This window comes from Ovis aries, chromosome 2, assembly GCF_016772045.2.
Source record: "Ovis aries strain OAR_USU_Benz2616 breed Rambouillet chromosome 2, ARS-UI_Ramb_v3.0, whole genome shotgun sequence".
Classification (NCBI taxonomy): domain Eukaryota; kingdom Metazoa; phylum Chordata; class Mammalia; order Artiodactyla; family Bovidae; genus Ovis; species Ovis aries.
In genome coordinates this window covers 234,632,812-234,657,393 of record NC_056055.1, presented here as the reverse complement: position 1 = coordinate 234,657,393, position 24,582 = coordinate 234,632,812, and the positions used below count along the sequence as shown (strand labels likewise).

The 24,582-nt window shown below is 47.4% G+C and overlaps 1 protein-coding gene across 3 annotated transcripts; it reads right to left on the bottom strand.

Annotated features, from left to right (window-relative positions):
- Positions 1-947: 947 nt before the first annotated feature.
- Positions 948-23,811, bottom strand: AK2 (adenylate kinase 2). 3 transcript variants are annotated; one of them, XM_004005007.4, is made up of 7 exons: positions 23,693-23,811; positions 12,843-12,968; positions 10,456-10,566; positions 10,232-10,326; positions 5,408-5,480; positions 4,039-4,234; positions 948-1,825 (listed from the first exon to the last, which is right to left on the bottom strand). In XM_004005007.4, exons 1-7 carry the CDS (start codon positions 23,789-23,791, stop codon positions 1,821-1,823), a joined length of 705 nt encoding a protein of 234 aa, XP_004005056.2. In that variant the 5' UTR covers positions 23,792-23,811; the 3' UTR covers positions 948-1,820. The 3 variants fall into 3 exon arrangements, with proteins under 3 accessions (XP_004005056.2, XP_012004383.2, XP_027821130.1); XM_012148993.4 differs by having other exon boundaries at positions 948-4,234; XM_027965329.2 differs by lacking the exons at positions 948-1,825; positions 4,039-4,234; positions 10,232-10,326 and having other exon boundaries at positions 5,409-5,480.
- Between the last annotated feature and the right edge of the window lie 771 nt (positions 23,812-24,582).

The window sequence follows — 24,582 nt, the reverse complement described above, 5'->3', positions numbered from 1 at the left end:
CTTCAGTTTGGACAAATGATTTAAGCTCCTTTTTGCAGGGGAAGAGATGGATTTACAAAGAAGCAACCAAGGGTATTAAAGAGGCAGCTGAAAAGGCAGCCAAAAATCTGTCTTAGGGATTAGAAGCACTGGCTTTCTAGGTTGCGGACAACTGTTTGCTTAACGATCATCCACCCTGGCAGGAAACAGGTTGTTTTTCTATGTATCCTCAGATTCACCTAGCATTTATCCAGTGTCTATTGTGTGCCAGGTACCAAGTAGAAACCTTCTCCTTATAAACTTCATTTACTGCCAAATGAGTCTGAGAAGGTAGCTTCACCAGCCTCTGATTAAAAAATATTGATCAACTTTTGGCTGCGCTGGGTCTTTGTTGCTGCCCGTAGGCTTTCTTCAGTTGGGAGAGCACAGGCTCCTCTCCTGTCGCGCTGGCTTCTTTTGTCGTGGAGCACAGGTTCTAGGGCACGTGGCCTTCAGTAGTTGCTGCATGTGGGCTCAATAGTTGCACCTTGCAGGCTTCAGAGCACAGGCTCAGTAGCTGTGGTACATGGGTCCAGGTGCTCCACGGCATGCGGGATCTTCCCAGACCCAGGATTGAACCAGTGTCCCCTGCACTGGCAGGTAAGTCTTAACCACTGGACCAACACTAGTCTCTTTTTCACATGAAACAGGAGCAGAGTAAATGATTGGCTGGGATTTGTTGTACATCCCTGAACCCAAAGCACAGCACTGTTTCCATTGGCCCAAGATGCCTTGTCCTTGGGCTCAAGAAAACCCCACAGATGAGCTGAAGGCCAAGAGGGAGCAGACTCTTCTTATGAGCACACACTTGGATCTTCCTGCCTTCTCATGACTTCTAAGGACCCAGAGAAAGGGCTTCCAAGTCAGATCCAGAATTCAGCGTCACTTTACTAGCCTGCATCTCCTTAAAAAAATGCCACAACAGGGGATACAAACTTTTAACACACTTTATTTAGGGGCCAAACAAGGCAGCATTTGGACAGTTAAGAAAGGCACCTCATTGAAAATAATACATCACAGTGTTGTAGAGTGATCCCAGTCATAGGATTTGAGGATGGAAAGGACAGTCTTTGGATAATGTTGCTTAGGACACTTGCTCATTCATTAAAAAGAGTCCTTTCACATGATGTGGATGGAGGAAGGCAAGAGTGCAGGACTGTGGCGTACAGTGGGTGGCTGCCGAGGGCTCACCCATGAGGGCAGGTGAGCTGGTAAATCAGTGGTGAGTATGAAGGGAGGGACACCAGCCCACCCCATGACTCCAGTAAGCCGGATTTGTTGAGATGCTGCCCCCAGGAACACACTCCATGTCTCTTTCATGTGTGGAGATGACGTTCTGATTTCATGGTATGGGTAACCAGGATTAATAATCAACTCCTACCCTGTTTCAAGCTATGGGACAGACAGGACAACAGTGTGATTTCCTGCATTCCTGGGCTGGCATGAGGTTCTGATAAAAGCTGAGGTCTCAGGGCACTGAGACCTGTCCAGTTGTCACCAGTGCAAAGTAAATGAAAACATGATTCCTTAGAAATAGTACTGCATCTCTTTGTTTCTATTTATACCCTCCAATCAAGTGTTTTAAAAAATTAATTTTTCCCTTTGCTTATACTTTTAAGAGTCCTATTCCATGTAAAAGAAATAGCTTCACAGCAACACAGCTCCTCTCCCCCTCTTGGGCCCTCACCACTCCTCCCTCCCCATCCTTACCCTGACCGCCCCTCCCTCTGCCCAGCACCTAAGAGCAGGGATCATGCCGTGGGGTGATGAGTAGTGGTGCAGTCTCGCCTGGCCTTCTGTTACTAGGCTGAAATAAAGAGGAGACAAGAGAAAACAAAATGGGTTTTAAAAAACCAAGTAACCATCAGAGAAGGTTGGCATGCACACCCCAGCAACCAAATGCATTAAACACTGGATATTTCTCTGCCAGGTGAAAGCTCTCATGCCTGCTGAGGTTAAGGCTCTGGAATTAAGCAAAGCAAAAATTGAATTCTACCCACCCCCAAAAGGACATCTGCACCGACGACCTTCCCTTTCCCACTGGCAGCCCAAATATCACACGTATGTGTGTGCACGTGTGAATGCACACGGACGGATGACAAATATTTGAGCACGGATCATGCACGCTCTATCAACAATCATTCAAGGACCTCAACTTTGAGGCCAAGTGCCTGCAACTGTCCCCATTCAAAGGGGAGTCAACTCTAAGATTCACGAGGCCACTTCACCCAGAGAAGAAACCCAGATCCCTGCAGACACAGCAGACAGTTTTGGTTTCACTCCCTTTCCTTGTCCATTCTCAGAAATCATGTGCTTCCCAGAAACATCCCATGCCAGGCTGGGTTTCCGTTAAGAATGGGTGGAGTTAGTCTCCAGCCAGGGAAACAAGGCAGAGCAGAGCCAGCACTCACTCACTCGAAGCAGACAGAGAGGGACACAGGTGGCCACGTACCGCAGCCAGTTTCCAGGCAGACAGAGGACAAGCCCTCTGGCAGTCCCAGACAGCAGGAGCGCTCAGGTCAGGTGGGGGCTGGGCACTTCCGCGGCCACTGCACTGAGTCGGCAGAGTACCCTGGGCAGGTGGCATTATTTACTGGACCTGTCACTGACTTTTTAATAGTTTTTCCAGAGCCTGCTGTTTTTGTGGTCCCTCATAGCAGTCTATTAATTCCTCTGTTTGCCAAAGATCAAACCAGAGACCAAAAGGCACAGTGTGGACCTCAGGAGATGCCTAAGAGCTGAGGGAGCTGAGGTTAGGAAGAAAAGCTGGTTACGGCCATCTTATTTTGGGGGTGGTCCTTTCTTGGGGAGACTGCGGCCACCACCGTCATGACATAAGGGGTAAAGGACTAGATATAGAAGGGAGAGGGTTGAGTTCAAAAGGGATATATCTGATTTCATATCCAGTAGTTACTGGGCTTAAATAAATTCTAATCAACATGATCCCCAAATGATCCTCAAATCACCATTTTGTTCACACATTAAAAATAAAGACAAATCTATCTTGCTGTCTTTGGGGAAGTGGACTGGCTGCTCTCAGATCCCCAGCCTGTATGTTCAGAAGATAGTCTGAATTCAAGAGGACCTTTCACCTGGTTTAATTCTTTCGCATCAATTTAGTATTCAACACAGGTGCTGAATGATTCCTACTTTACAGAACCATGGTGCAGATCACAAAAATAATTCAGCTTGGCCAGGCTCTTTCTATGGTGATACCCTCTCCCAGTAATTTCTGCAATCTATAAAGTAAGTGCCTTTTCATTCCTGTTTAGGGGGAAAAAAATTAATGATCCCTTTTCACACAGACTCATTGACTTTTCATTATGGGTGAGAAAACAAGTGGAATTTCTGGCCAACAGTCTGCCATCAGGAACTGTAGCCCTGCCTGACTGCATGTGACCTAGGACTTCTAATTAGCTGCTGGAGATGGAAAAATACCCAGGAACTTCTCTGCCTGGTGGATACCTGAGTTAATTTATTTTGGTCGAAAATAAAGTGAAATGAAGTGAAGTCGCTCAGTCGTGTCTGACTCTTTGCAACCCCATGGACTGTAGCCTACCAGGCTCCTCTGTCCATGGGATTTTCCAGGCAATAGTCCTGGAGTGGATTGCCATTTCCTTCTCTAGGGGATCTTTCCAACCCAGGGATTGAACCCAGGTCTCCTGCATTGTAGACAGATGCTTTACCATCTGAGCCACCAGGGAAGTCGAAAATAAAGAATAGGGCTAAAGAAGTAAACAGTCTCGCCTACAACTTAAGAAGTACAAGAGTGTACACATACTGACACATGTGTGTGCATGTGCACACACACACACACAGATGAGATGAGACTTGCACACACACCAAAGGTACATGAAGCAAGTGCTTTTTTAATCAATACATCAAATGATATTCTTGCTGGCCTGAGGAAGCTTCCCTCTGCCTACTCTGCCATTCCCACCCACTCGTTCAACAGGGAAAGGAAGAAGAAAGAAATTCTTTTTCGGACCCAACATTAAATAAACATAACCAAGTCTTTACATGTGGCTTTGGAGAATGCTGCTAGGATGCTTGCAAACACGACGTCAGGGGTCTGGGATGCATCGATGGCGGAGTGGATCCCTCGTTTACTGTAGTACTCCACCAGCGGGGTGGTTTGAGTGTGGTAGGCCTTCAGGCGGATTTTCAAGGCCTTCTCATTATCATCTGATCGGCGGATCAAGGGTTCCCCAGTGACCTGAGAACAACAAGAGGGCAATGAAAGGCTGGGACTCAGCAAGGTCTCCTAATCCAAGGCCAGATGCAGATCTGAGATGCTGTCTGATCCCAAAGTCCATCACAGGGAAAGACAGACAATCTAGACCTCCTTCAATAGAAAACTATGAAGACCTTCACTATTCCCAGCAAACTGGTCCCAGGAGCAGACCACCTGGTCCAGAGAAATCGGGGAGCCTGAAACAGCAACTGTGAGAACAGGGCTGAGGGAGGTGATAGGCAATGTCTTTATCTCATAGCTGGTGCTCAGGCTGTTCAGCTTCCAGGATAAACACTTCAAGGGTCAGAAACAAGAAAGAGAGGCCCCTGAGACCAGGAGAATACATCAAAATCAGAGCTGCAGTAGCAATTACGATCTTGACTGCCTCAGTTTTTTTACCAGGCCATCAACGTTCTAAAAGGGGCAAGTGCAGGGGGCGGGGGACGCTGAGTGATAGCATCGCAACTCTGAAATGTGACAAAGTTGGCAGATGGCTTTGAAACCTGTATGACCTGACGGACTTGTCTCATTTGACAAAGGTTCAGTACAGGAAATTTGTTCTGTTGTGGCCTGCAAGTTCCAAAACAGACAAAATGAATTATTTATGGCAAATGTTACCACAACTATGTATGAGACCCTCCCTTTTACATCTGCAAAAAACTGAAGACTGTCATAGGGACTTGGCAGTGTTAACCTGGCCAGGCTCTTCTGGAATCTGCAGGGCATAGTAGAGTTATTAGAGAGAGAGGATATTCTTCTGAAGCGGGGCTGGTCAACAAACCTCTCTTCAGTCCTGTCCTCCCAACCCTGGCTTTTATTCGGGCTTCCAAGCAGCCTTCTCCTCCTGATTAGTTCACCGTTGAGGTTCCCATGATGCCAGGAAGGGGCTGCTCTGGCAAAACAGGTACAAACTGGGCACCATCAAGTAGCTGGCATTGGTGGCTACCTCAAGGTCAAACAATAAATCACCTGGAGGGACACTTTAAAGATGAGCCACAGTCCATGTGATTTACGTAACAGTGAGACTTCTCATAGTTTAATGATGGTGGTAAGAATAGAGGGAAAATGGGAAGAACAAAAGGAAGAAAAAAAGAAGAAAATGTGAAGTAAGAAAGAAGGAAAGAAAAGGACATTTCCCGCCCTGAATTTACATACATCATCTTTCATGGATTCCTTTGGGGGGTTGAACTCCTCGTGGTAGGAGCGGCCACTCGGGGGGTGAATCAGTCTGCAAGACAGCAAATGAACATCAATCAGGCTGCTGGAACTCCAGGGGTCTCCAAGACCACAGGCACAGACAGAGAAGCTGGATGCAACGACTTTAATCCAGCAGAGAAACCAGTTACAGGCATCCCTTGCTTAGGAAAATAACTGGGCTTAGACCAGAGTATCTTTTCTCTTTTGACCCAACATTAAAATAAGTGGCTGGCCGGCTGGCGGCTGGCATGACAGCCTGTGGGCTGTGTGTCCCATAGGTCTCACACAGCCACCCATGCATTCACCTGTTCATTCAACAAGTGCTGACTAACTGCCTAGTCCAGTTCAGGTCTTGAGCTGAATCCAGGGGCTACAGAGAAGTGAGTCAAGATCCCTGGTCAAAAACAGTGCTTAACATAGAGAGGGAGACAAATGCGGAAATAAGTAACTACAGTAGATGTGGTAATCCTTTAACATAGACTTGGACAACGTGCCATGGGGGACAGAGGACAGAGAGACTACCCTTATTTTCTAACCTACTTTGGGTAAAAAACAAGAAAGGAGCGATAAGAAAACACACGTGCTATGGACGCAGATGCCACACCTCTATGGCACAATGCCGCACACCTCTGTGACCAGAGACACAGACAGCCCAGCCATCAGAAGGCAATACTCAAGGTGTCAAGAAAACTGACATCTAAGTCACAGAACAAAGAGCTCAAGAAGAAGCTTTTATCTGGCACAGGATATGTAGCTGGCAGCTGCATCTCTGCCATGCCCCCTTAAGCAATAAGCCCATGCCCCTGACTGGCAGTGGCCACATCACAGGAGCCCCGAAACCTAACAAGGGAAGGACACAGGCCAAATGCTGCTCCGCGGCTAGGGCCCCTCTTGAGTTCCTGTGGTCTCCCAATTCTATGCCAACCAAGATTTGCTTATTTAACCGACGGCTGCTCTCCTCATGAAGTCTGTTAGACCAGAGCTTCCCAACATTTTCTACCTCTTGGCAGGCACAGAAAGTACTCAGCGTGCTTGCTCTGGTGGCAGAGGGGGTCAGTATTTCAGCACATCAGTTGGGAAAGTCTGAGTCAGACTTCTGAAGCTACACACATTTACACACAAAATGCGGCACTGTGTTTTCATGACAGCATACTTTTGGAGGGCCAAGGGGTCCATTTATAGAATAAGGTGGTCGGGCGACAAGCGACTGCAATCACACAGCCCAAGGTTGAGCCTTTCTTTGAGTTGCTGGAGGGGTTCCTCTGGTGCATTCACTGGAAATGATGCCCACTGGAAGACCCAGAGAGAAGAGCAGGAGCTGGGGCTCAACTACAGCTTTCTCTTTGGGAAGGGCTGGGGCATGAGATGGGGACCATGTTTCTTTTTTTCTGGCTGAACCTCACAGAATGTGGGATCTTAGTTCCTCAACCAGGATCTGAACCCATGCCCCCAAGCATGAAGTCTTAACCACTGGACCACCAGGGAAGTCCCTGGACCATGTTTCATCACCTTCTGCATAGCACAGGGCACACAGCAGCCAGGCTGCAACAAACACAACTCTCTCCTCTCCACGTCTCTACATCAGCCCTCGCTCACTCTCAGATTCCCCCAGCCCTCCAGCTACGTATAAACACACTGCTCCTTCTCCACCCCCAAATATCATTTTAAGAAGAATGCAAGACTCATTTCCTAGAAGGGAAAAGAAACCAATCTCCAAGTTCTTAAAATGGGACTGGTCTCAAGGACCAAAGTACCAAAACAGCTCTTAGAGCCACGGAGCCTGGCCTGGAGGTGAAGATGTGGGGGGACCAGGCTGGGATGCTAGAGTCACTGCTGCCTTGGCTGTGATACTTCAGACACCTGTGTTCTCATCCACAGAATGGCAATGGCACAAGACGTAAGAAACCAACGAAACCAGAGAGCCAACACTGAACAGGTTAAAACAAAACCTACCAGCCACACTTATGGCAAGGAATAAAATAATCACCCATAAAATTATTAGAAGTGAGGCCTGAGCCAATTCAATCTTGTCGTGTCAGATAAGATCCGTATTAAACTGGTTAGTTCCCCACTCTCTTTCTGGCAACCATCAGCACAGTGGACGATGAGGCAGAAAGCAGCTTTTGGTGCCTGTTCTGCCACTGACATACATACAATTGGACTTGGAAAAGCACTTTCACACAGTCTGACCTGTTCTGTTTCCTCCTCTGTGAGGAAAGCACTCACTTTCAAACCAAGAGACTGAGCCTTCCCTCTGTCGCCATCTACAATTGTGTAGTTTGTTCTCAGAATCTCTCGGTTCCCCACCAGCCAACTTTAGCCTCGTCACTCCACAGGTGGCTCACACGAGGCTCCTTGGTGGGGTCCTTGTCTGTTTCTTCTTTCCCTCAATTGAGCCTGTACACCAGGACCAAGCCAATATTCTTAGAGTGCTGTGTTGGCCACAGCACCTAGTGGCTTAAGGACATCCCATGACTCCTGACTCAGGCAGGTCTACCCTCTCTGCTCCTTGGCAGACCTTGCACCTTCCCAACCTCTCTCATTCTACCATCCAGCCTCCCAGGCCATTTCTCCAGCTCTGGACATTCTTGCCTCTACTTCCTTCTGGGAAAGCCTCAAGAAAATCCTCTCTATCCAGGAAGGTCAAGTATCACTTTATGCCTCTCTCCTAGCCAACCTTCCCTCTCTGCCCGCGGGCTCTCTTACTGGACCCCTACTGCACTAAACAGCCCAGGTTTCATGTAGGGTTTGTGGACACTCTGAGGTCAGAGATGGGCACTGGTATATCCTCTCTTGGTCCCTTGCTCCCAGAGCTGTGCTATGCACAAAGCAGGCACTTAGGAAGCTGGGCCAATCAGATCAAAGGTCCCTTGTGTCATCTAGCTCTGTTAACATTTACTTTGCAATGTCTGGGACCCCAGCTCTGGTGATGTCCCTTCCTATCAACCCTACTGCTTCTTGGACTGTATCAACTTTGCCTACTCTGTGCCAGTGCAAAGAAACAAAAAATTTGCACTGAAGGACCCTATGCAATAGCTGGAAATACGAAACCTGGACATTTGAATAGGAAATTAATACAAGGTGCACTCCCCTGTATCTAACACCGCCTTCCAGAACACCTCTAACACTTATTCTGCTGCCTCTCTCCTTAAAGACACGAACTGCAGACACATGGGGGAAAATGCTCAACCTCATTAGGAAATCAAAGTAGTACATTTATAATAAAAAAAATCATGACCCCTTAATTACATAACTTACATGCACTACAATGGTCAGAGCATCAGTTTGACAGTAGACAACTAGTAGAAACACAAATATACAACAACTAGGGAATAATGAAGTAAATGATGGTTCAGCTTCTGTGAAACAACATGCAGCAATGAAAAATAATGGTCACAGGAGTATGGTTCAAGATGGAAAGCTGACCACCTTCCTGAGATTCCATTAAAGTGACTAAAGGGGGACTTCCCTGGCGGTCTAGTGGTTAAGACTTTGCCTTCCAATGCAGGGGCATGGTTTCCATCCCTGGCCGGGGAGCTAAGATTCCACATGCCTTGTGGCCAAAAATCAAAACATAAAACAGAAACAATATTGTAACAAATTCAATAAAAGACTTTAAAAATGGTCCACTTAAAAAAAAAAAAACAGCTTTAAAAATAAAGTGTACTATTGGTACGGCTGCTACTGCTGCTAAGTTGCTTCAGTCGTGTCCGACTCTGTGCGACCCCATAGACGGCAGCCCATAGGCTCCCCCATCCCTGGGATTCTCCAGGCAAGAACACTGGAGTGGGTTGCCATTTCCTTCTCCAATGCATGAAAGTGAAAAGTGAAAGTGAAGTCACTGAGTCCTGTCCAACTCTCAGCGACCCCATGGACTGCAGCCTACCAGGCTCCACCGCCCATGGGATTTTCCAGGCAAGAGTACTGGAGTGGGGTGCCACTGCCTTCTCCAATTGGTACAGTAATGGACAAATAGAAGAATTTTTTAAAAAATAAATAAAATGACTAAGGGATCAAAATAAGCTATGGTCTATAATAAAGATAAGAATGGGAGGGTCTATTAGTAGTTGGAAGCTTCCCACACATCTCTGGAAGGCAGCACAAAGCAGGTGTAGAGTGACGGTGGAAGGGTTAAGTAAACTGTAGCCTAGAGCAATGGCACTCTAAGTGCCACTCTTCAGAAGCAGAAGCGCTTCTGTGTTCAATGTTAACTCCCATAGACAGGTCAGCACTTTAAAACAAAACACACAAATAAATCAGTGTTTTTTGCTAAGCTGGCTGTACCGTAAACAAAATTTTCTTCAATTTCTAAACTCTGTGAAGATGGTCCTGCTATTTTTATAACAAATAAAAAGCCTACAGCAAGGTATGGCAACTCCAGCTGAAATAAAACTTAAAAAGCACTCTCCACACATGTAAGGAATTTAGTATTTCTTAAGCACCCATGTGAGCAAGGTTCTGAACTATGTACAACACGCTATCTATCATGCACAATGGTTCCTTGAAGCAGGTGCTATTACCCCCATGCAACATAAGGATACAGCCTTAGAGAGGTTAAGAAACTTGCCTAGGGTCAGAGTTAAAAGGTGACAGGACTGAGCTGCTGCTGGACTTCGGATCCCTTGCTCTTCTTTCCACATCCCCATCCCATGTCACCAAATAAGATCAATCCACGTGGAAACGGCACTAAGCTTCGTGGCTGGGATTAGGCCAGAGCAGTTCCCGTGGTCTGCCAAAGCTCTGAGGAAGCATGAAAAGAAGGGACCTTCAGGGGACAAATACCTTCCTGTGATTCTCCGGATGAGCAGAGAGTCTGGGATGCTGAATTCAATCACAGAATCAAGCTTCTCTTTCCTCTTCTTCATGAGGTCATCAAGCTGTAGAAAGAGCATGTGGCCCACCTAAGCTGCTAGAGCTTGGTAAGACCCACTTCCCTCAAAGGAATAAAGAGATAAAGGGCCAGGATTTGCTTTCCTGCCTTGGGGATACAAAACCAAGTCACTCACCATTTCTGCCTGCCTCACAGTCCGAGGGAAGCCATCTAGAAGAAAACCATTTTTGCATGGAGGGGTCTCCAAATTCTTTTCAATGAGCTCCACGACCATTTCATCACTCACCTGGAAGTCAAGAACAAAACAGCTGTTGGGGTTATATCCATTAACGAGGTGGCATTGGCCCAACTCCAGGGTTACAAGTCTGTGTCTGTATAGCCTGATTACTAAACAGGTTCTTGATCCCAAAGAAGCAAAAATCAGAGCAACTATGCAGTAGCTCCCTTTGGAAGATTCAGTTTCATGATTATTTCTGTGGTTGCCACACACACATTCTCTTCCCTTGAGACTCTCCTGTGTCCTCGTAATCTGGGAGAGGAAAGAGGATTCCAGGGCCTGTTACCCCACCTGGAGACCTCTAAGTCTTAGGTCCCGAAGGCCTCTCTGGCTATTAGTCAGAGTCCTAACCATCACATAACAGCTTCTCAGCAATTAGCTGTCCTCTAGACACAAGAAAGTGAGGGTACACGGCTGAGAGACTACCTGAGGAAGGCTCCAGGAGAGAATGAGGGTTGACCAAAAGGTCAAAAGGCACCAACTTAACCTGTTTCACAATTTTGATTAGGCTAACACTAAAGGGACCCAGGTCACCTTGGACAGGAAGCAACAGAGTTTACTGACCTGACAAGACTGGGTCAGAACCAGGGAGCCAGCCCAACACCCTCTGAGCCTCTCTGAAAACCCTAGAGAGGATCCTCTTTGGCTTTCAAAAACTAGTTTTCCTCCTGGGTTATCACTGGAAGAAAAGCTCCCTGCCAGTGTTAAAGTGAAGGCTGCCCATTGTGGTAGCTAATGCTCTTATCTCCCGGGACCAGCTGTGAACTTGGGGACAAAGTATAAGCTCTAAAACTAAGTGAAGGCTGGAGATAAATAATCTCATTGCCACATCCCATTTTGTTCTCAGTACAGGATCTTCTATCAAGGTCCAAAGTCCAAAATACCCAGCTCTCAGGAGTGACTGACAGCCTCACTCACATGAAGGGCAAGCTAGAAGTAAAGGGGCAGTGGGCGCGTTGGCAGAGCTACCCCAGCTCCAGAATCTCAAAGCCTGACAGGAGGTAACTCAGCCCAGCACCTGCCCTAACCAACATACTACGATATGTCAAGACCAGAGACCCAAGCACAAAATGATTCTTCCCAAGACCAAATCCTAGAAAAACTCAGTTACGATTAAGCTCTGGCACCCGGGTGGTGCTAGTGATAAAGAATCCACCTGCCAATGCAGGAGACATAAGAGATGGGGGTTTGATCCCGGGGCTGGGAAGATTCCCTGGAGGAGGGGATGGCAATTGACTCCAGTATTCTTGCCTGGAGAACTCCATGGACAGAGGAGTCTGGCAGGCTACAGTCCATATGGTCACACAGAGTCAGATACTGCTGAAGCAACTTAGCACACACACTAACCAAAAACAATCTAGTGGATAACAAATTGTACTTCTCCTATCAAATCAACTGGACTAAAAACAAGAGAAAACGCTATTATATTCTCCAAATAAGAAGGATACTTTTGTTAACTGCCAAGCAACCCCTCTGTTAAGAGACACAGAAGAGAGTCACAAAACTAAGGAAAAGCACCCTGTGCCTTCTTGAGTCCTCTCTTGAAGGACACTTGAGTTCTGGTCTAGGGATGTCAGTTTGTTTCTGGCCCTAAAAACTAGGGGTATATCACAAAATACGCCAGCACAAAGGGACTTCAAGAATACTGTGAATAAAATCAGTGCCATAAATTCAGAATGAACCATGTAGACTTGCTAATGTAAAAGTTCATATCATCTTCCAGTTTGCTGCAACACCCCACAGCACAGGGCTGTCCGACAGAACTTTCTACAGTGATTAAAATGTTCTGTCTCGGGTCTTCCCTGGTGGCTCAGTAATCTACCTGACAATGTAGAAGACAGGTTTGATCCCTGAGCCGGGAGGATCCCACATGCTGTGGGGCAACTAAGCCCACGTGCCACAACTACTGAGCCTGTGCCCTAGAGCCCGGGGGCCACAACTACTGAGCCCACGTGCCCTAAGTACTGTGGCGCTCAGGCTCAATAACAAGGGAAGCCACCGCAATGAGAAGCCTGCGGGCCGCAACTAGAGAGTAGCTCCCACTAGAGGCAACTAGAGAAAAGCCTGTGCAGCAAGCACCCCCTAAAGTAAATAAATAAACTTATAAACATTAAAAAGTTCTATATCTGCGCTGGATAGCAAAAACCTGAAATGTGGCAAGTGAAACTGAGAAAGTTAATTTTAAATTAAAACGAATTTCAGTAGCTACATGTGGCTGGTGGTCACCCTGGCAGGGCAGGCCTGGACTGAGGAAGATCAGCGTTCACTGGTCCCACCGAACCCACCAGCTTCCCAGCGTCCATAGTCGCCTTCAGCTTCTTTCCCAGCTCTGAGCCAGAAGCCACCATGGCCCTCAGCATGTCTCCGGTAGCCAAATGGCAGACACAGAAGTTTTCAGCCAATTTGGGTGCCTGTGGAGGGCAGGACAAAACATAGGATTAGGTTAACAGTGCAGGCCTTGGAGTTTGACTGCCTGGTGTGAACCTGACTCTGCCACTTACTGGCTGTGTGCACAAATGCCAATTTCCTTACCTGTAACAGGGATAAAACTACCTTACATTATATTCTAACCTATGATTATAGGGTTGCAGTAAGAATTACATGAGATAATACATGGAAGGCACTGGCAACAGTGCGCCTAGCACAGGAAATTGTCATAAATATCAGCTATTATCACTGCTTTCACTAGACACACTAGTGACACACATCCTCAGCTTCCCCATTATGAATGGGAATTGAAACAGACAGTTGCTCTGAAGTTTAAGAGTTCACGTATATAAAGCACTTGGCACAATGCCTGGCATGTAATGTGTTGAGTGATTATTTGCCAAAGAAATGGATGTGTGGATGTCAAGTACTGCGGTCACCAGTGCGGGAGGCAGCTGGAGCCAGATGCAGAAGTCGCCCCCTGGCAGACTCGGTTTTCCCCTTCCCTGTCACTAGGTAGCTGCATTACCTGGGCCAAATCACTTAACCTCTCAAGAGGCGCAGTTTTCTAATCTGTTTAAAATGAAAGCACAAAGGCTCCATCTCGCAAGGTAGCAGCGAGCATCAGATGAGCTATGAGGACCACCTGACAAGCAGTGGGCCTTCCCAAGCGGTGCTGTGGTAAAGAACGCGCCTGCCAGTGCAAGAGACACGAGATGTGAGTTTGATCCCTGGGTCGGGAAGATCCCCTGGAAGAGGAAACGGCAGCCCACTCCAGAATTTTTGCCTGGAGAATCCCACAGGCAGAGGACCCTGGCAGACTACATTCCATAGGATCGTGGGGTCAGACATGACTGAAGCGACTCAGAACAGCACGGCATCTGGCAAAGTGAGCTCTTGGTAGTGTTAGTAGGCAGGATAGCCTTTTGGTTAGGAGCATGGGCCGGAGAGTCAAACTGCCTGGGTTTCAGACACCAGGTCCACCAAGACTGGGTATGTAACTTGAGAAAAAACTGTATCACTTTTGTAAATTTTAAATTTCCTCTAGGTAAAATGGAGATGGTACTATCATCTCCCGTATCACTGGATTGATGAGATTATGAAGAATCACTGTAAGCGCTCAGGAAGCATTAACTGTTACTGTGACCCCTGCCTTAATTCCATGTTCACTCATACGCCTCTTCTGAGAACCTTGCTGGGAGCCAGTGAAACAGATGAACAGGAGACACAGACTGTCCCCTATGAGCTCACAGTGCAGTAGACTACACAACTGGATGAATACCAAAAGAGGAAGAGACCCTGGACAGTTGCACACTGGTTTTGCAGAGGCAAAAAAGAACGTAGAATTCAAAAGGAATAGAATCAGTTCAAAAGCCTAACACTTACCTTTCTGGTTCAACTGTTTTAGAAAATAAGTAGGGTGGGAACCTTGTTCAAACCAGTTTGTTGGGAGTTTTCTTATATGCACATGATAAAAGCTAAATAGACAGGGTTCAGTGCAACAAGTGCTCATTTGTGAGTCACGGACTGATTCAGCTCAAGCAAAGAACTGACTTCTGAGCAAAACAGAATCCAGGTGAGATGTTAAAAACAGCACTTTAGAAAAGCAATGAAGGTCAGGCCCCTCTGGCAATGGAAAAGTCTCCAGTCCTTTGGCCTGGCACAGCGGCCACAAATCAGAAGGCTGTGCTTTTCTGGCGATTTTTCTTCTTGGTTGTTGAAATTAACTTGGGTGGAAAATTTGGAGGTCACGCCTTTTCCAAGGGAGAGACTAACCAAAACACCAGCGAAGCGCTGTTAGCACAGAACCTAACCATCCTATTTTTATCACCCCAAACCACAGGACACTTTTGTGCTGTTTCAGGTGACTCTGGACTCTGCAGCTCTGTGAAACAACACTCTCAGAGGGAAAGGGTGGCATGGAGGAAGGCTAACTCCTTCATTTTTTGCTGGCTGCACAGGAATCATTGTGGTGGGCTGCAAAGAGCATGAACTGAGGAGTCAGACAGATATGCCTATGAACCTGGCGGCCCCCAAAAGCTGTATGACCTTTGGCTAGTTACTTAATTTCTTAGAATCTGTTTCCTCACCAGTTAAATGGGGGACAACGTCTACTTCACAGGGCTGGTTAGGATAAAATGAAATAAAGTACCCAAAACATCAGACACACTGTGTGTGTGTGTGCGCGCGCATGCGCTCACTCAGTTGTGTCTGACTCTGTGTGTGTGTGTGTGCGTGTGCTCACTCAGTTGTGTCTGACTCTATGTGACCCCCAGGTGGATTCTTTACCAATGCGCCACCTGGGAAGCCCCACACTGTAGGCATTCAGTAATTAGAAGACCTCCTTCATGGTCTTTATTTTTCACACCATTCTTTCATTGCAAACTATAGAAGAAGCCTGATGAAATGGCTGTATTATATTCCCCTGACTTAACGCTTATGAGTGAATTCGAGTGAGTGAATTCGCTCAGTTGTGTCCGACTCTTTGTGACCCCATGGACTGTAGACTACCAGGCTCCTGCATCCATGGGATTTTCCAGGAAGGAATACTGGAGTGGGTTGCCATTTCCTTCTCCAGAAGATCTTCCCGACCCAGGGATTGAACCCAGGTCTCCCACATTGTAGGCAGACGCTTTACCATCTGAGCCACCAGGAAGTCCTTATACTTTAAAGTAATGCTTTTTCTACTCCAAACCACCTAAGGGTGCTGCTAAAATACAGATTCTAATTCAGTAGGGTGGAGCCTGGGCATCTGATTTTAAACGTGCCTCAGGACTGGCTATGCTGCTGACCCCTAGGCCATATTCTGCTGTGGCTGAGGCCCTGAGCCACATGTCTCACTAGCCACGGGCCACTGTCAAGCCCAAGGACCCCACCTGTGTGAGATACCTGTGGTTTGGGAAGGTGTGGGTCAGAAAGGCTCAAACTGTTAGGATGGGAGGTAGCATGGTGGGGCTAGCGCTCTCCAACTTCAGTGTGTTATCACAATCATCTAGGGCACGTGCTAAAAATACAAAGCCAGGCCCATCTTTAAAGTGTATGATTGAGCGACCTTCAGACATGTTACGGGGGTTTGGTAAGATTATATATCCATAAAAGAATTCAGCATAGTGCCCAACATTTAGGGAAATAAAGGGAAACTGATAGTCAAGATTTGATTTAATCAAGATCACTTGTCTTCTTGGGGGCTTCCCAGGTGGCTCAGTGGTAAAGAATCTATCTGCTAATACAGGAGATGTAAGAGACATGGGTTTGATCCCTGGGTTGGGAAGATCCCATGGAGGAGGAAATGGCAACCCCTCCAGTACTCTTGCCTGGAAAATTGCATGGACGAGGAGTCTGGTGGGCTTCACTCCATGGTGTTGCAAAGAGTCGGCCTGAGTGACTGAGCACACACACTTGTTTTCTCACCTCAAAATCATCGTCTGTGCAGTCTTTCCCACTCTCACCTCCAGTGCTTCTGCCCACACAGCTGCAATCATCTAAAATACTGTTGGACGCGCTACCCACCCCGCAACACACACGTTCAGAAGCCTCAACGTTCCCCCACGGCAACACGGGAGAAGTTCTAATAGCTTAGTAGCATGCTCCATGCCCTCCCTAACCAACTTCCTTTACCTCCCAAGCTACTCAAATTTGCCTCCACAAGCCCCCTACCTGGATGCCCTGCACCACTGCTAACAGCTGCTCTATGTTTGATTTCCAAATACATAAGCTTCTCCATGGACCTCAGCTCAAGCTCCTCTCTATGCAGGAATACCCTCTCCCTTCCCCTTACTGGTCCAAGTTCTACCCTCCCCCTTCTAGAGTCAACTTCTGAGTATCTCTCCCCCACCAAAAACCTCCCTGACTATCCTTTCTTCCTCTGAGAAGGAATCATCAGCTAACTCGGTGTTTGCAAGATGCCAAGCAATTTTTCCATGCATTGTTTACAGTATGTATAATACATAACTGGAGAAGGAAATGGCAACCCACCCCAGTATTCTTGCCTGGGAAATCCCATGGACAGAGGAACCTGGCGGGCTACTGTCCATGGGGTTGCAAACAGTTAGATGTGACTTAGCAACTAAACCACATAACATATACAGGAGGTAGTAACTATTTTTATCTGCATTTTACAAATGAAATTCAGAGGCTAAGTTGCCCCAAATCGCAAAGTTAGTAACAGCAGATCTGGTAACTGGTCTCAAGACTGTCAAGCCCTAGCCCTTATCGATGACACTAAATAGCCTTCTTTACCCTGCAGCTCTAGCAAAGAACTTACCTAACCAAACCACCACCCCCAAAGCCTTAGTGGCTGTCCTTGGGGAAGGTGTGTATATGTGTGTGTGTGTGTGTGTGTGTGGAATAGAGTACAAGAAGCCTTCACAGTGCTGGCAATGTTGTTTCTTGATATGGGTACAAGCTACACAAGTGTGTTCACATGTGAAAATTCATCAAGCCGCCCTCTTAAGATGTCTGCACCTTTCTCTACGTGTATTATACTTAAAGTAATTTAAAAGCACAGAAACCTGTGTTTGAATTTCAACTGTGCCTTTTAACTGACCATGTAACCTCATGTAATCACTATCCTCAGGTTAGTGATTCTTTGAGACTGTTTCTTCATCTATAAATTGGGTGTATCAGTGGGTAGGTAGGAGAAAGAATGGAACATTCTTCACTGGGAGGGTAGGAGGAAGAACAGAAGATTCTCAACAAATCATAAGTGAAAGTGGCTCAGTCGTGTCCGACTCTTTGCGACCCCATGGACTACACAGTCCATGGAATTCTCCAGGCCAGAATACTGGAGTGGGTATCTTCTCCAGGGTATCTTCCCAACCCAGGGATTGAACCCAGGTCTCTCGCATTACAGGCAGATTCTTTACCAGCTGAGCCACAAAGGAAGCCCAAGAATACTGGAGTGGGTCACCTATCCCTTCTCCAGATCTTCCCGAACCCAGGAATTGAACTGGGGTCTCTTGCACTGCAGGCAGATTCTTTGCCAACCGAGCTATCAGGGAAGCCCTCAACAAATCATAGTCCTTGTTCTAACCCTGAACTATCTGAGCAGTTGTCAGTCACTCATCAATACTTCCGCTGTGGTACTCTGCACTAGTAAGTACTGCTTGCATGTATGTTCGTTTCTGCTCCTACACTTAGACTGCAAGCAACAACAGGATGGTAATGCTGTTCAAGAAATCAGTCACAAGTTCAAATCCTATCCTTGCTACTTTACCTATGTCCTAGGGCAAGATACAGACTGGACCTCAGTTTATCAGTAAAAACACAAAGATAACAGGACCTTCCTCCAAGGGCTGAAAGATTAAATCAGACGACATTAAATCTGGATTAAAAGGATTAAATCTCTGGGTGGGGTGGGGGGGAGATGGGGGAGGAATACGGGGAGTCTGTCTCAGAACCCAGAAAAGGGTGACCTGGTGGCTCAGAGGTTAAAGCGTTTGCCTGCAAGGCGGGAGACCCAGGTTCAATCCCTGGCTCGGGAAGATCCCCTGGAGAAGGAAATGGCAACCCACTCTAGTATTCTTGCCTGGAAAATCCCACGGACGGAGGAGTCTGGTAGGTTACGGTCCACGGGGTCGCAAAGAGTCGGACATGACTGAGCGACTTCACTCACTCACTCACTCACACCCTCTTGAGGGCTACCCTGCAGCTCTAGCAAGGAACTTACCTAAGAAAACATGTACAGCGTAGGAGACAAATCTAACCCAGGGCAGCAGAAAGAGCAGGAGCTCCAGAGTCATTCAGATGCCATAGCAGCCAATTACCTGCCCTGTAATCTAGAGAACAAGCTCTTTGGGCTTTAGTGTCTAGCTGTAAAAGGGGGAATAGGAACGTGGGTCTCACTGAGCTTGCTTCTGCACTGTGTCAGCGCACAGACATAACTGACCAAGCCTGATCTGCAAGACGCCAGCTGACAGCCTACACATGTTGGCCATGAAGAACTGGTGTCAGCTGGACACATGGAAGAAACTATGGAGGGGTTGGCAGAGGAAAACAGGAAACACACTGTGGTTTTGGCTGCACCCTAGGAACATCCAACCCCAAAAGGGAGACAAGGAAATAAGGTTATTTAAACAAAATAACAAACCCACGTGGTCCAGATATTTTAGACAGTATTATGGAGAAAGCAATGGCAACCCACTCCAGTACTCTTGCCTGGAAAATCCCATGGACGAAAGAGCCTGGTGGGCTGCAGTCCATGGGGTCTCGAAGAGTCGGACACAACTGAGTGACTTCACTTTCACTTTTCACTTTCATGCATTGGAGAATGGCAACCCACTTCAGTGTTCTAGCCTGGAGGATCCCAGGGACGGGGGAGCCTGGTGGGCTGGCGTCTATGGGATCACAGAGTTGGACACGACTGAAGCGACAGCAGCAGCAGCAGCAGCAGCAGCATACTGATGCAAAAGCAAGCAGTTTAAAAATGTTTAACTATTTTAGTTAAAACTAACTTTTAAAAGGAGACAATTATTTCAGTCATGCCAACATTAAATACCTAAGACACTGAGTTTATACAAGTGTAAAAGGAAGCACCAGTGGGAAGAAAAAAATTACTGAGTAGGTACTAGGCACTAACCCAAGGTACAGGACAACCTGTAAATTGAAAGAGACCTGAAGGACTTCCCTGGTGGTCCAGCAGCTAAGACTCCAAGCTCCCTATGCAGGGGGCATGGTGTTCAACCCTCAGTCAGGGAATGAGATCCCACATGCTGCAACTAAAGATCGAAGATGCTGAGGGTGGCCACTAAGATCCAGTGCAGTCAAATAAATACAGAAACACTTAACAAAAAAATACTAATAAAAAAATGAGACTTGAAATGCAAATGAATAGAAACATAAACATTTACTCCTACTATTTATTTTTTATGGAATATTATGTTTTTCTACAAAAAGAATCTTTTAGAGATACACACTGAGATATTTACAATTGAAATGTTACAATATCTGGGAACTTCTTTAAAATCATTTGTGAAGGGAGACGAGATGGGGAAAGAATGGCCACCAGCTGATGGTAGCTGGGCCTGGATGTGTACCTGGAGGCTCATTACACCATCCTGTCATCTTTTGTGTATTCAAACTCTTCGTAACTAAAAGCTGGGGTGTGTCTGCAGGCTACAAGCTGCTGCAGGCTGCCACTCTGCAACCTCTGATTTATGAACAGTTTTAATCCTTAAAACTACAACTGCCAGTATCCCTGTGGTTCCCAATACCTTAAGAAAGGTGTACAGAGGTTAAGCAACTTGTGTAAATTTTACCCTTTCAAGTCCCAGCTAAAATCACATCTCCCTGACTTCTGTAAGGCCTTCTCTGACCAACTCTCTTCATATATACACCCTTATAAGTCAGCTCATAAGTAGAATTTCCCTCAAAACTTCCTGAGTACATCACCCTTTATACTGAGATACAACTGAGTTGGGGGTTGAGGGAATGTATTATCAATTAAGATAAGTCAACAATTAGTGAACACCTACTATGCACCAGGTTGTCATCTAGGTGTGCTTTACACACACATAATTTTCCAGTATCCTTGTTAACTTTTGGTCTAGAGGGACAAGGACCTTCTCCGTCGTTTACTGCTCTGTCTCCAATGTCTGGTGCTCAAGAAATGCTGACCGCATAAGCATTATCCTGATTTTTCAGCTGACAGCAGTGAGGCCTAGAAGTTACAAGTTTGTTAAACTGTCAAGCCCTTGCCTCAGCACTGAGATTGGCTGTCCATTTCACAACCACTGAAATTATTAACTTCAATATGAACTAAGAAAAAAAAAAAAAAGTCAATGCATTTGAGTTACCTTGTTTACCTTGGTCACTCACAGCAGAAGTCCATAGAGTTTGGGATTAAACACACCTAGCCACAGGTTACCTAATAACTGAGGGTGGCAGCAACAGGAAAGAGGAACCTTCAGTATGAAAGGACAAGTGGATTAGGTAACTGTGAGCCTCAAGGGCAAATCGGCTCTGGCTACAGACAGAAAAGGGAAAGTGGTCTTTCTTGACTGAGTGCATGCGTGCTCAGTTATGTTCAACTCTGCAATTCCATGGACTGCAGCCCACCAGGTCCTCTGTCCATGGGGTTTTTCAGGCAAGAATACTGGAGTGGGTTGCCATTTCCTTCTCCACGGGAATACCCCCACCCAGGGATCACTAGCAGGCAGATTCTCTACCAATGAACCATTTCAGAAGCCCATCTTGACCTAATGAAAGTGAAAGCGAAGTCGCTCAGTCGTGTCCGACTCTTTGCAGGCAGATGCTTTAACCTCTGCACCACCAGGGAAGCCTTTAAATACAAGAATACAGTCTCTCAGAAAACCTCCTATAGAGACACAGAACTTCAGATCCAAGTACTAACATCAAAGATTTCAAGGGAGGAAAGGAAGCCAGGTTGAAAGAAGAAGGGGGAGGAGGTGGGAAGGGGGCGAAAGGGGTGGCCTTACAGATGTCTCCTGCCACCTACAGATACCCAGGCGTTATGGGACTTTTCCCTGGGCCTCCAGAGAAGGGAGGACTGGAACTCAGCACTACCAGAAACCAGACCAGACCAGAACCAGAATTCGAGTTCTCTGCCAAGAGGAGCTGATCAGTCTCCAATCCTCAGCTCAGGCTGAGGTCTCTTGACCTAGTAGCCAGAGCCGAAAAGCAAAGTCACAGGAATGAACTGAATCCTCCCAGACTCCCAGTCTCTGCATCATCCGTATCTAGTAACCTCATCAAGTGCCAAGTAATGTGCTGGGTGTCACAAGAGTTCCAAGAAAAAGTAAGACAAATTGTCTGCCCAGACTTTGTAATCTTTGCAAGGACTAGGAATAGAAGAGGGGGCACAGAACAGCATCCAGAGTTCCATTTACTTAGGAGCTCAGATTTTCAGGAATTCTCTCTTTAGACCCTAACAACCAGCAAAATCCTGAGGTCTGGGAGGGGCGGGGGCAATTCCAGGAGGATAATAACCCAATCTCAGAGCAGTTCTCCTGGGTTTCCTTACTCTACTGCTCTCCACCCGGGTGCCCTTTCCCAATAAAATCTCTTGCTTTGTCGGCACATGTGTCCCCTCGGACAATTCATTTCCGAGTGTTAGACAAAAGCTCAGTTTCGGGCCCTGGAAGGGGTCCGCCTTCCTACAACAAATGGCGACTCTGGTGGGATTCTTCTTCGCTGAGACTGAAATCCTGACCACTCGGGGTACTCAGGGGCCAACTTGCCTACCAATGGACCAGACCCAGCAGCCGCAACTGGGACCATTTTGTCCCTGGTCTCCTCCTGATGCAGACAACTGGCTAGAGTGCCCCAACCGGTAAGGAACAAGAGCCTTTATTGACCTCTCTCCCCTTCCCTCTCCTTAACCCTTCCTATCCTTCCCTGTTTTTCTAGTCCCCCGGTCCTGGACACAGGAATCTGGTCGAAAGGCCCTCAGCCTGAGCTGAGGATTGGAGACTGATCAGCTCCTCTTGGCAGAGAACTCGAATTCTGGTTCTGGTCTGGTCTGGTTTCTGGTAGTGCCGAGTTCCAGTCCTCCCTTCTCTGGAGGCCCAGGGAAAAGTCCCATAACGCCTGGGTATCTGTAGGTGGCAGAAGACATCTGTAAGGCCACGCCTTTCGCACCCCTCTCCCACCTCCTCCCCCTTCTACTTTCAACCTGGCTTCCTTTCCTCCCTTGAAATCTTTGATGTTAGTACTTGGATCTGAAGTTCTGTGTCTCTATAGGAGGTTTTCTGAGAGACTGTATTCTTGTATTTAAAGGCTTCCCTGGTGGTGCAGAGGTTAAAGCATCTGCCTGCAATGTGGGAGACCTGGGTTCGATCCCTGGGTGGAGAAGATCCCCTGGAAAAGGAAATGGCAACCCACTCCAGTATTCTTGCCTGGAGAATCCCATGAACAGAGAGGCTTGGTGGGCTACAGTCCACGGGTCGCAAAGAGTCGGACACAACTGAGCGACTTCACTTATGGGCTTCCAAATCCTGAGATCATAAATCTCATCCCTGATCTATGGGCCCATTATGTCCCAGGTGCCGAGAGGCCTCACAATCAGCAGAAGGTGACCTCTCTCCAATCACACAGAGCCTTGAGGTTCAAGGCTCCTTGAGGTCAATTTTACTAACTTGGGAAAGTCATCTGACCTCTCCAGGCCTGTTTTCTTACCTGTACATTGAGGTACCCTCTCCCATTCACCTAATTTGGCTCAGACAGGTCATACCTCACTTCTCTGAGCAGCTCTCCTTATCAGCGTAGTACAGCTCGCGCTTTTCCGCACGTCCGGGAGATGCTCCTCCGCCTTCAGACATTAGTCAATACCAGAAACGTACCCCTACCGTGACTGCCGGGAACGTAACCCTCGAACATAATCCACTGTCAAATCGCACTCAATCTAGGGTCCTTGTTTTCAACTCGGGTTCCGATCTACATGCCTCAGTCCAGGGCTCACCCTTACCCTTCAAATCTTCTCAGCTTCTAAACCCTAAAGGAATCTACTCAGTCCTTTGATCCCCTAACACAGCACCTCAGGCCTGGGGCACTCAAGAACTCTAACTCAGACTCCCCCGACCTCCAACTTGGACCCTCCCCAAAACACCTACCAGAACCCCAAACGCCAGCCAGGGAACCTCCCGTCCAGGCCTCAGCCCGCGCCGCCTGAGTCTGGGGCGAACCGGACCTTCGGCCACCCTGACCTTGAAGTTCCACGGGCTCCACCGACAAGCCCGGCTCAGCAGCTCACCTGGGTACCCTTGCCGGCTCCGGGCGGCCCTAGGAGCACGGCCCGGATGCCTTTAGGAGACTCTGGGACCGGTTCGGCCGCAGGCACGTTCGGAGCCATGGCTGCCAAAACCTCTCACTGCTCAACCCGCCCGCACACCTCTCAGGTCTAGCGCTTCCAGGCCAGCGCGCCACGCACGCCACGCACGCCTCGCTCGCCGCTCACACTGGTCCGTCGCCATGTCCGTCAGTCCGCTCCGCCCGCCCCTGAGCGCGACGGAAACTTCAGCTTACCAACCACGTAGCCAGACTGGGGAAAGATGCTTTTGATTGGACAGAATCTTTGAGTGAGTCGGAAGGGGCGGGCCACCATGTACGAAGGGGCGGGGCTCGAGCCGGGTGTGCGGAGTGGGCGGGAAAACGTGAAGCAAGCCTAAAGGCCGGCGTCCGGGTTCTAGATAGGCTTTTGACAGTTAATGGCACGGGCAAACCGAGTGAAAGTGAAAGTGAAGTCGCTCAGTAGTGCCCGACTCTTAGCGACCCCATGGACTGCGGCCTACCAGGCTCCTCCGTCCATAGGATTTTCCAGGCAAGAGTACTGGAGTGGGGTGCCATAGTGAAGTCCTATAAAATTGCCTGTGGGAGTACAAATGAGAGAAATCAGTTTTAGAAGACAAATTGGCTAATATGTATCAAATATCCTTCGGTCTAGCAATTCTACTTTCAGGAAATCCAAGGACATAATCTAGGATATACGTAAAGACTTGTTTAACAAAGATATTAATTGTAGCACTTACAACAGTCCCGAAACCGAAAACATATAAAAACAACAACAAAGGCAATATCCTAAATGTTCAACAATCAGATTAGATCAGTTCAGTCGCTCAGTCGTGTCCGACTCTTTGCGACCCC